This window comes from Gopherus evgoodei, chromosome 6 (assembly GCF_007399415.2).
Source record: "Gopherus evgoodei ecotype Sinaloan lineage chromosome 6, rGopEvg1_v1.p, whole genome shotgun sequence".
Taxonomy (NCBI): Eukaryota; Metazoa; Chordata; order Testudines; family Testudinidae; genus Gopherus; species Gopherus evgoodei.
The window spans coordinates 126142964-126155807 of record NC_044327.1 but is presented as its reverse complement, the minus strand read 5'-3'; the positions used below and the strand labels follow the sequence as shown (position 1 = coordinate 126155807).

Genomic DNA, 12844 nt, shown 5'->3' with positions numbered 1-12844 from the left:
GTGGAGTCCAGCTCAGAATCTAGCACCAAATACATAATCCTCTTTAAAAACAAATGTGCTGAAAAGATATTGTGGATTAACAGCATGGAAAAAGGATCTAGGTGGGAAGAGAATGGTATATAGAAACGGCCTTTGGTAAAACAAATCTACCCCAGTGTTATTTTGGGGGTGGGGATTCATGAGAGGGAATATCTGTTATCTAGTGAAGGTATAAAAACAAAGACTGAGAACAAAACAATTGAGTCTATTGAAAACATACAGTGGTAGAATATTTGAGTTGGGATGGGATGAATGAAAGCAGCAGTTTATTCTTGTCTTACATACATGGCACAACATACAGAGCTGGCACAAAAAACTTACAAAACCTCATACACCATGCTTCCTCCCAAATAACTTCTATCAAGTTACAACAGCATATGAAATCAGTTATTTAGTTACAACAGATCTTCAAATATGGATAACCTCCCATTCAGATTTTTTTTCAGTAAGCTACTTAGACAAACATTATTTTACATGTTTAATACAGTACAGTATCCTTAACAGAGTTCAAGATATTCACACTGAGTATTGAATACTTTATAAAATGGAAAAAATTCTCATTTCCAGGCAGGACCACTTTTATTCCTGCCCTGTCTGGTTTACGAATGGGTCACAAGTCATTTTAACTCAACTTTCCAAGCTAATCATTGCTTTAAATTAAAAACAAAAATCCTATTTACAATTTTTCCAGTGTAATAAAAAGGTCTTTGCTTCCCACCTCCCTATCTTCCCTCCCCCGCAACAGCTGTCATTTATCTGGTAGAAATGTTAACCTGTAGGCTGCTATAAAAACTTTAAAACACCCTCCTGACAACATCACATTGGATGGAAAAATGAAAGATGGCCACAGCCCATGCCTGATTTAAAAAAAAAAAAAAAAGACTTTTTTTTAAATTTTATTTTACTGAATGAAAGGCTTTATATCCACTAGGAATGTATGCTAAATCTCATCATTTGATCACATTAACAGAGATGATGCGCTACCTGTGAGCCAGATTTGTAATAACTATATCCTTGCTTTAATTGTACCTTATATTACATAACAACCCATTGACTTGAGTGGAATTACTTGTGTAACATTCTTTTTTGACATTAGTAAAGATATTGCAGTCTGGCTCTATAATGCTACTATCTTTGGGCTAGATTCTATCACCTTTAATTATACTGAGTAGTGATTTACCATAAACAGTCCCATTGATGGGACAATTCATGATTCAGATACTACTGTATGGTCCTGATCCAAAGTCCACTAACTCAATGGGATCTTTTCTTTTGACTTAACTGGGCTTTGGCTCAGGCCCTGTTTGCATAAGGTTAGCAAACTTTAGCCCTGAAGTAGATAATCAATGTCTAAACAAAACAAACAAAAGTTTCTATTTTTTTGTACAAACAATATGCAATTTTTTTACACTAAGTTTTGTCATAAAAAGCATATATAAGTTGTTTTGAAAATGCATTTTTATAGAACTTTATAAACATTGTGATATCAAACACGTTCTTAAAGCTGGATAAAGTACTGACACACAACATGAAAGAACCTAAATAGAATTCTTCAGTAGTATTTCTTTCTTTCTTGCATATTTAACATTCCAGCCTCCTCCACTTGTCATTTTATGGTCAAATTATGGTCCCAGTGAAGCCAACAACAAAACTCCAATGGGCTTCAAGGATTTGGCCTTCATTGAGAGTCTAATACAATATCAATTGTTAAAATGTTTTCATCGGCCCTATTCTGCCACCCTTCTTCACACTGAGTAATACCGTAATTCACAAGCAGTCTCATTCATTTCAGTGGGATTACTTGTGAAGGAAGGAGGTACTCAGTCTGAGCAAAGGTATCAGAAACTGACCCTTCATTTTTAATCCTCCTTATTTCCACCACTAACAATTCTTTATCAAATATTATTCTTTACAAAGCTTGTCATTCAAAAGGAACATAGGACAAATATTTGCAGACAACACTGTATGAGAAATCAGTGTACCCAGTGTAAACATAAATAAGATTCACAGGGCTCAAATGTTTTATTTCTATACTTGTTTACTTTGTGTTACACTTAGTTCCCCAATCTGGCACTGTGACCACAGTTTAAATCACTTGATACATACATGTTGCATACTATAGTGAAATCACGTTACTTCCCTCTCCCTCTCCCTATTTTTTAATACAATCAGCCATGGATACATGAAGATGATTGAAAGGAAGTGCTACTTTAAAATTGTTCATCTAATACGATTTAGCATGTGTTATAATGCTAGTTTGGGCCTTAATCCTGTAAATACCTGTTTCATTTTATACACTGTAGGTAGTCTTACTGATTTCAGTAAGACTATGCACAGTGCAGAAAGTTAAACCCACATGTATGTTTTAATGGGCGGGGACTTTGATTTCTGCCATATAATACAATTTGTGTTTTATTTTATTTTTTTATTTTATTTTATTTTAGTGAAGCAAATAGAAAAAAATGGTAGACAAGTTTATTTGAGATATTTTCAACCTTTTTAAAAATATAACAAGTGAAAGATCATTCATTGTAATATTCTTCACATTTCATTACCTTGGTAAAAATGTTTTACCTTTGTTAGAAATTCTCAATGTGTGACCTGAGCGTGGAGTGAGGCGGGGAGAGGGGAGGAATTGCAGGTCATACTTAAAGCGCAAATCCTAACACATGCACTCACCTAGATCTGAGCCCTTCTTATAAAACTATTAGTTTTAATTTGTTCATTACTTTTAAAACATACTTATTTCATCAATTGTAATAATAATAATAATAACAATAATAATAATAAAAATCCCAACGTAAAAGACTATACAATATTTCACACACATAAAAACTATTTGCACCTGATGTGATATGCAAAGCAAGTTGTTGAAAATGTCTTGTATTTGGCTTAATCAAAGTATAAGTACCTTATACTTACGAAAATTCATTGAATTTCCATATGAGAAGGTTTCAGATACAATGGTAAACCAAATAAAATCCTCTTCCTGCCCCTCACACAGTCCCAATTTTTAGACTTAAAAAAAAGGCTTTCCCTAGATCTAGCAATATATATTAATGAGGTTATCATCTTCTGCATGGAGTAGTAATCTACAGTTTCCAGTGATTTATTCATAACAGATAGACTGCTCTTATTGAAGTTTGTACTGCTTCACAAGTCTATTACTATGTAAACTCCAGCAGAACATGAATATCATATGAAATTATGTCAAGTTTCTATGGATTAGAAAGACCTTTGTTTAATGTGAAAATTTAGTTGCCTTCTGTTCTGATAGTTCACTCCAGTTTTAACAAAAAGGTGTCTTGTTGTTACAAGCCTGTAATTATGCATCATACAGAAAGAAAATTGCTCCTTGCCTATGGAAATATTTGTTAAGTTCCGACCCATTTCTAGGCTGCTAACCATCACACAGCATATGCCACTTGGCAATTTGTCTCCTAGGATATTCACAAATTTCCTTCCAGTGCTCTCCACTTGTTCCTTCCGCTGAAGCTCCCAGGGTTAACCGGCCAATAATCTCATTCCTGGATCCTCTATCTGAATCCAAAACCAAAAATTCAATGTTGATATCTTCAAGGCCTTCACAAGGAATGTCAAAGACAAACAATTCATTGAATACTGCATTGGGGGTGCATTTCTTCACATGGGTTTTCTTTTTAGAGATTCTCTTCTTAGCATGGTAGAGGTTCACTTTGACATAAGGATCTGCAATGACAAGCAAAAGAAAAAAAAACAAAACACAAGACTATTGACTGTTGTCCAACAGCAATTCATGGATCATATGAATGGTAAAATATATTCTACCAACATAATGACAACATGATGAGGGATTTCCACAAACAAATAGATGTTGAAAAAATGTCCCAATTGTAAAACTTTACCCTAAGCGACAACAGCAACTTTGTTGTCTTTTTTTTTAAATTAAACTATGAATCTTGAAAAATTAAAGCACAACTGATAAATATTAGATCTAGGTCTTTATTAAACATGAAGGAAAAAACTCTATTTGCCTATTGGCAGAAATTTAAAACTCTATGTTTATGTTTAATATGACTTAGTTATTCACACTTATTTGTATAGCATAAGCCACATCTTAATGAGAATTGTGCAAGCAAATGCATAGGAGGAAAAAAAAAAAACCAGAAAAAATTCTTCTTTAAGGAATGGTTGAATGGACAAAATGTATTCCTAGTGTAACTCCAGTGATTTTAATGGACTTGATTAACTTGGCCCCACAAATTTTAATTTGGTTATTTTGAACCAGCAACTCCAAATGTGGAGCTGGATTTGTTGGTATGCTATATATGCCCAGGCTTAAGCAAGTTGATGACTGCCTTACATCATTGGAGCAGCATGAAGTAGCCAAATCAAAAGGTTAAATTTTGTCCATATTTTATTAGTCCTATTAATTAACCCAACATAGCTTTTTTTAAACAGCATTCAAGTTTCACTTGACTCTTCTTCCATTGAATTCATAGAAAGTTCTACCATTGATCAGAACTAAACACAAATCCCATTTAGAATTGCTGGGCTGGAGACAACAAACTGGAGTAGCTGGATGATGACAAGGTTACTCGTCCATTTGGCCTGATAATATATTTTGCAGAAATACAGAAACAAAGATTGTATTGCATAAATTCAAGTGCAGTATGACAGTGACAAAGTGTGTTGAAATGTATTTCCACTTTCATACTATACTTTTATAGTTAACCAATACTTTAGGAATAAACCTCAAATAAATAAATAAATAAAGAACCGACCTTCTGAAGCGCAAACACCACTCCAGCATTCTATATATCAAAATCAATACCCTTCAAAGTGCCATACAGTGCTCTTGATCTCTGGCCAAATAAACATTGCTGGTTAACATCTCCCAACCATAGATATGTCTAAAATGTCCAGTTTGCTTCTCCCATATCTATCAGCAGCCTTTTATACCACTGACCAGGAGGTTTTATTGAGATGCGGGGGCATCAAATAAGTGGTTTATGGAGTCTCCTGAGTGGATCACTTCCTATCTTGCTGAGAAGGTAAAGGCGAGCAGTAAAAGGGAGAGGGGTGCTCTCATACAGAAAATCATCGGGGTCTATTTTGTTATGAGTGGCATCTGATTACCTGAGAGACCTCTTTTCTCCCTGGCCCATGCTGACACAACCGAGATCAGAAAAGGTGCTAAAAGTAGAGATCCCTTTCTGAAGCATCTTCAGCTTTGTAAGATGTGTCAGCCTTCTGAGTACACTGCAAGGCGCATCTTTTCTCTTGGGCATTCAGGACGAGTTGAGGGTTAAAGAGGATTTTATTTTATGCACAGAAGAACAGCCCATTGCATTTTACTGTGAAATTAAATTATGTTAGAGTGCCCAGTGTTTGGATATGCCCTTACTTATGACTCTCTTAAAATAAATTGAATAAATATACCATACTGTCTGGCTGTGTTTGTGTGTATCTACCATTGGTTTCAATGGATGTTCCATAAGAAGAAACAGAAGCATAATAGAGCCACGAAAATGGATTGTAAAACCTGCTTTTCCTCAGTGCGTCCCAAGGACACTGCATTACAATGCACAAATATCATGTTACAAGTGATTTATCTTACATTGCAAATACCATGTAACGAGCCAACTTGAGGGCTGATGTGACTTCATTGGAGCTATGTTGATTTACACCAGCTGAGGGTCTGTCTCAGTAATAACCCCCTGTAGATTACTTATTTACAATAAAACTATAAATCTGCAGTATTTCCCAACAAAATATCCTGCTGATATCAGAGAAGTCCTACAGAATTAAAGGGAAAAACTCAATGACTTCATTGGGAAGAGGATTTCTTCCATATTAACTGCTAGGCCACTTAATTTCTTGGCATATATTATATAGGAACAAACTCCTAACATTTATGACTTGGAATGTAAAATATTACATGTCTCTGTGAATAAAGTAAGAGTGAATTGTAGATCATACCGCCCATGAATACATGGATGATAGCACAGATCTTTAATCTGTAAAGGCCCAAGCTTAATATGTTTTTTTACAATTCTGCCTATTCCACGTTCATAAATAAAGACATTACCTGATAATCCTGAAACGTCAGCTTTGGGTAGGTGCCTGGCTTTTAAAACAACCACGGTGAGAGTGTTTGTTGTAGACTGGTAGCAGAGAGAGATCAGTAATTCTCCACGCCCAGATGACTTCTGAGGAAACAAAAAGAGAACCTTTATGAGCAAATATCTTGGTCAATATCTTGGCTGTGAATTGGAGTCATTAGTACACTTTTTGAAAAAGTCATATGAGACCAGATGTTGGAACACACTGGAGGAGCTCTAAAGGAGCTATTTATTAATTATAATTGTTAGGAGTAGAATTATTAGTATTATTTATTATCATAGTGCTATGCTACTTTATGTTACCCGACTTGATCCAATGTATTCTGGTAACAAAACTTTGTTAATGGCTTGTTAAGTAAACTGATTAGAAAAACAAAGTGAAAGCATATATTGTCATGGAAGAAACCTATTAGTTCACATGGACTATAGTAAGATAAAGATTTAAACTGATTTTTGAAACACTTACATCATAGGAAATAAATCTCAGTGAAAATAAAAGAGTATAAGCAGAGCTAAAATAGAAAAGGTCTATCAAACACATGTAATTCACCAAAATCTGCAATGAAATCTTTTGACAAATATAGACGCACAATTTTATTGAAATTTTGTCCCTAATACTCTCTGGAGGACTATCATTTAAATGGAAGGAAGAAGAAATCAGGGTTCTGCTGTATAATTATTTAATCTGAATTTGCAAGAACAATGGCTTTACTTCAAGTAAAGAGAAGAAAAGAAACAGGGACCTAAAAGGTTGAACCTCTCTGATATGTACAGTATCAATGAGATGATTACAGAGCTGTTGTGCTCCAGCATTAAAACTATGAAAGAATGATATTGCTGATAGGAATATTGGCTGGCAGACATTAATTCAATTTGATGTAATGCTTGATCTTTTGAAAGCAATTACATTAACATCAATACACATGCCAAATCCTCAGGAAGGGCTGGTGGGTACAATTCAGTTGTTATGGTTTTGAAATATCTTTTCATTCTGAACCTGGATAACAAACAGAGGGTGAAATTCTGGCCCCACTGAAGCCAAAAGAAATTTTGACAGATTTCAATGAGGCCAGGATTTTGCCCATAGTGTCTTCCTTTTATTAGTAGAGCTGAAGCCTCTGTTACAATACTTAAGATACAGGATAATAATACAAAGGTCAAATAATGCATTTTAAATCAAACAGTGTAGTCAACAATGCAATTTTGTGAGTGGTTTCAAATAAAATAATGGATAAATATCTTTGATCTTTAAGGGCTTGGTCCATAGTTCACTGCAGTCAACTGAAAGATTCCCATTGACTTCAGTGAGCTTTGAGTCAAGTTGTAATTGCCCATCTTCAGTACAGAATGGGAAAAAAAAGCTGTACATTCTGTTCTTGCCAGCCTGATTAATTTGGGTCAGAGCCTGCTGACCTAACATAAGTGGTCCCATTGAAGTAAATTGGACCAATTGCATAAGAAAATAGGATTTGGTCCATTAGCAATATCTTATAACAAGCTCACTGCAGTGATCATTGATTGCACTTTATGCTTGTCTCCCCATAATGTTATCATTTAAAGCTTCTTAATGGCTGTTCTGACTAACTATTTCTCTAGTATCTAATGTACTAGTAAAATAATAGCACAATAATAAATAATAAAAGCACAGGACTTTTAAAGTTATTTAAAATAGATTACCCTAACATTTCTTTTGATGATCTCCCTGTTCATTAGCATCCTTCCCTCAGACAATTCAATTCCTTCAAGTGGAATGAGGACTTCTCCAATGATGTCATCTCTGGAAAACCTGTCAAAGCTCAAGATCATAAAGTGAAGGATTAAATCTTGGACTTGGCTATAGGGGATCCCATAAAATGTAAAGGTTTCATCAAACGCTGGATCTAAGGTTTTTCTCAGCACTCTGGTTTTCACTTTGTGCTTCTTCTCAGGTAAGATTGTCATTTTGATGTAGGGATCAGAAGTCATTGACTGTTCATCCATTGCTGGCAATCCACGTGCTTCTTTGATGTTCACCACAAATGCCTTCTTCTCAAAGTTGTACTCTAAGGAGAAAAAGAGAGTCCCTAGCTTGTCTTGTTTCTCTTCAGAAGACAGTGAAGTGTTGGACTTTAAGCTCTCGGGGGATATTGAATCTTTCTCTCTTTCTACAAAGTGCTTTGGAGTCAATTTCTCAAGATCTGGAGAGCTCTGGATTTTGGGGGTTGTTTTGGGGAAGTTGCCATTCAAATCTCTCTTTTCCAGGTCGAGGTGGAGAGAATTCTTTGGCATCATTGATTTGCTTTTTGCTTCACTTTTGTCATCTGCTCCAAATTTCTTCTTACTGTTAAGGTTCTCGGGATAAATGTCAACCCCCTTCAGCACATGGACAAATTTGTAGGGAGGGGTCTTGTTGGATTTGGAAGATTTACGCTGGCAGCAGATCCAAGCAAAGAGGGAGACTGTGAAGACAAGGCCAAAAGCACTAAAGATCCCAACCACTGTAGGAATTTCATCTGCAAATCAAATTAATAGTAACAAACATGAAAACAGCAGTGCTTAAGATAATAATGTGATATATTAGGAAAAACACTCAAAAAAGATGGCACGAGCAGCAACCTAGGCAGAGTGAAATGTTTTTTCATTATACACGTTGCAAAGGATCTGTATATATTTCTCGCCACCTGCAGGTATAAATGTGTAGCCACACAACAAGAAGGACTCTTCGTGTAAGTACTTTTCCATATACAGTGTAGCCAATTATTTTAATTTATTGTTCATTTTTTGTTAACAGAGCGAGTGGGAGGAAAACAGTAGGACAATGTAATATAATTAATAATTATTCTGAAATAGCTCCTTTCTATGTGCAGTTTCTAGGCTCACTTAGCACAACTAAATAGGTATGAACCCATGAGGCAAACACATTTTCTGCTTACTCCTGTAGCTTCTGCATTGAGTATCCAGGATTTTGTTTCTTAAACAGAATCTGAAATATGCAGTACTTATATATGCCATCTACTTTTTATATTTCTCCCTGGACTGCTCTGTGTAATGAATGAGGTAAATGTTTTGTGTTCTGATCTCAAAAGGGGTCAGAGGTATCTCATGACGATGCTGAGTTTAATAGAAGGAGATGGTATTCAACACTTTCTTAAGAGGCTCTCACCTTCTTGCAGGAGTGAGTCCTTGAAACAATAATTATATCTATAAAGGTTTTCCCTGCTACCCGGACATTATGCATTCATGTTCAATTCTAAAAACAAGAAAACCCACTGTGTTGCTATCCATTAAGTATTGAACCTATCTGACTATTAACCAAAGTCATGGAGAATTTAAAAGCAATAGAAGGAGGGTTCTTGTTTATTTTACAATATTTCATTAGATCATATATGGTGACAAAACACATTAGAGCTAGATTCCACTCCCGTGTTCATATGAATCATGCATTTGAAAATTACATTTCAAAGGGGAAAACAGTGCAAGTGCTACAATCTCACTTGGAATGTGGATAAAGTGGTCTCAGATAGTGTTATATTATTAGTGTTTCATAAGCATGCAATGAAGGGCCACATGAGCACAACTAACTGGAAATCCAATTTGCCCTATAAGTAACAAATTTTAACATCCCACAATAGACCAATCATAGCTAAATCCACATCACTTGTAAGAGTGAGGGGCTAGTAAAATATTAATGTGATGACGTTTTGTATGAATAAGGGTAATTATGGTCTTTATGTAAGAGTGCTGGTTCTTTAACACATGATTAGCAGATCTTTCTGGTTGAGAAAGAGCACAGGTGTCCTACATGAATGAGTCTGTTATGTATAGTTAAAAGCTAGACACATGGAACTACTTTTCACTTACTGTCATATCTTTATTTTTGTATTGGTGTGCACTAGCACTAGAAAGAGATATTAGGAGATAAACTTCCAGCAGCTAAAGGGTTAGGCCTGGCTCTACATTTCTTCCAACAGTTGAATCATTTTTCCTTCTCCCCTTATTCTGTATCATTCATTGTAATTAAATGTAAGAACTCAATAAAATGACATATATGATCAATAAGTGATTTTTTTTAAAGTTAAGCACGTGGCACGGAGTTTAAACAATTCCTCAGGTTTCAGAAATGGAAAATGTGTAAGATGCAATAGGAGAGAACAAGGTATGATATCATAATTATTGGCACAACTTAAACAGGTTTTAAGTATCAGTTTGCATTTTTGTAACACTTTTCAATAGATCACATTTAAACAGACTGTTTATAAAAGTGTGAATAATATTACATGTGACATCTACAGCTTCTGGTAGCATTGATAAGACAAAATTGATACTTTAAATTAATTATCATAATTAAATCAGTCATCAGTTGAGCAAGATGTCACAAATGTAGTTAGAAACATCCAGATGATGGGGGTGTGGGCAGGGAGATGAAATGGTAAAGAACATTGTTATACATTTACTTCAGTTAGATAACAGCCTGTGTTTGTTGCTATTTTCATGTGGCAAATCAATTATCCAGCCATTCAGAAAAGCCAGATTTCTTTGAAATGTTATTTATTAATACTAGAGCAGATTCTGATCTCAGTAACGTAGATGTAAATCAGGATTCACTCCACTTAAATCAAGTGAGTGATTTCAGATCTACACTCTTGCTATAGTAAATATTTTGTAAAGGATAGTTCAGAAACATTTTTTTATAAACTCTAAGTAAATATATATATATTATATTATCTATTATAAATAGATGTGTGTGTGTGTGTGTGTGTACACACACACACACACACACACACACACACACACACACACACACACACACACACACACACACACACAACTATTTATGTGAATGTTTCTGAAACTCCCCTTCTGTAATAAAGTTAATCCTATATTCAACAACAAAAATATTGAACTTAAAACTTTTTATTATTATCATCCTTTTATACTAACATCCACTGCACCAACATTTATCTCAGGAGTAAGATGTCCATTTAAAATAAGTGGGGATATCACACATTCACTCACCTAGCAACATCAATTAAAAGAACATATATCTCTGTGGATAGGATTTTATATGCTCTCCTCTTTAAGAAGACAGGAGTGAAAACTATTCCAAGAGCATTTTGAATAAGGATTTGATCTTTGGCATGTAATATACTTGAACAACTCAACTCTGGGGTATGCTATCTTTCCTCCAGATAGAGGAAATAATCGAGGCATCAGTAATACACAAAAAGGTCCTAATGCTTGCCAGTACCTGGACTGCAAAAACAAAAAAGAAAATTACACATCTATGAACTTCAAAGACATAAAAAAGATTCAAGTGCTGAAAGGATTCCTCTGAAAGAGATATAAGGCAGCTGTGGAGATAGGTTAGACAAGATTTCAAGCATGCCCTTAGTCAGCTCTCCTAGCACCATGAAATGGAACATTCACACAAACGCCCAGCCAGCTCTCAGGCTTAAGGGTGGAAATTGCCTGGCATTATAAGTTTGGGATGGAACTTGCTTACCAAATTCTTCTCTGCTCGCTGAAATCGGAGCCATTTTTGCTGCGTGCTCTGTCCAAGGTACTGAAAAGCACTTCCTCTCCTTAGCGCAGCTCTTAGCTTGCACAAGCCCAGCGGAGCCCTATTTTTTCCAGCCTGATGAAATCACAAACATGAAAGATCGGGAAGGTTTAGGAGGAGGAGGCTGTGAAGGGGGAGGGAAGGGAGCTTTTAGACCTTCCCTCTTCACAGTGATTTGCAACCCCTTCCTGTTTTGGTTCTTCTGAGTAGCTCGGCTCCGAGACTGAAGACGTGGTTGAAACCCAAATTGACGCAATCCTGACGCTACAGGGCTGAAATCAGCACCTTCCCCCCCACCCCTCCGCTCCTAGGGATTCAGCACACACTCATCAATTATTTTAACTGCTCTTCTGCAGATTAGCTCACATTCTGAGCCTGACACAGACAGAGATGCTAATTCCTACAGCCAAACATGTCCTTGTATGATCCACAGCCCTGTTATGTTTCATTCAGTATTATTTATTAATTTGATATCCAGGTTGCAATGATGCAGTAGACGATGCAAAGTCTTAGGGTCAAACCACCCAGCTCCAATTTCAGGAATGTGTTTTCACTATATTTGATACCATACACATAATGGATTGAAATCATTAAATGCCCCGTGTCTAGTGCCCCTTCCCCCTTGGAAGTGCAAGAATATAGTGTGCTCGTCTCCCGAGCTGCTTTCAGGTCTGGGTAAAAGCTGGATCTGCCTGTCAATTTGGAACCTAAAGCTCCCGGATTATACTGTAAAAAAGTCTGATGCGAAAACACTCACAACTCCCCCTGAATCTGCAACAGTGCTGCAAAACCTGGCACTTGAATCCTGCTGGATCCAGCCAAGTTTTGGCTCCCATCCCAAATTCTGCTGCATAAATGGAGACCACGTGAAGGTACTCCTGTTACAACAACAAAATCCAGAGATAGTGCTCCAGATCCCTGGATCTTGATCCCTACATTTTTGTCCCCCACCCAGCAAGTGCTGCTACTTAACGACAGAACAAATGTAGCTGCTTCTAACTTCAGCAGAATCAATCCATCTGAGAGGCTGCACCGAGCCAGTCTGTGGTGCTGGTAATCCCAATTCCACTTACTAAACAAGGACCATGTTTAGCTGCTTCTGCTGCACTTTAGCAATCCTGCCCCTTTCCCCAAGCCCACCTCTCCACACACACTGCAGCTG

At 36.3% G+C, this 12844-nt stretch overlaps 1 protein-coding gene across 2 annotated transcripts; it reads right to left on the bottom strand.

The window, feature by feature from the left end:
- Positions 1-907: 907 nt before the first annotated feature.
- On the bottom strand, positions 908-11974 carry SYT4 (synaptotagmin 4). 2 transcript variants are annotated; one of them, XM_030567715.1, is made up of 4 exons: positions 11626-11974; positions 7821-8581; positions 6110-6230; positions 908-3747 (listed from the first exon to the last, which is right to left on the bottom strand). In XM_030567715.1, the coding sequence occupies exons 1-4, from the start codon at positions 11657-11659 to the stop codon at positions 3440-3442; spliced, it is 1224 nt and encodes a 407-aa protein (XP_030423575.1). In that variant the 5' UTR covers positions 11660-11974; the 3' UTR covers positions 908-3439. The 2 variants fall into 2 exon arrangements, with proteins under 2 accessions (XP_030423575.1, XP_030423574.1); XM_030567714.1 differs by having other exon boundaries at positions 7821-8635; positions 11626-11972.
- Positions 11975-12844: the final 870 nt, after the last annotated feature.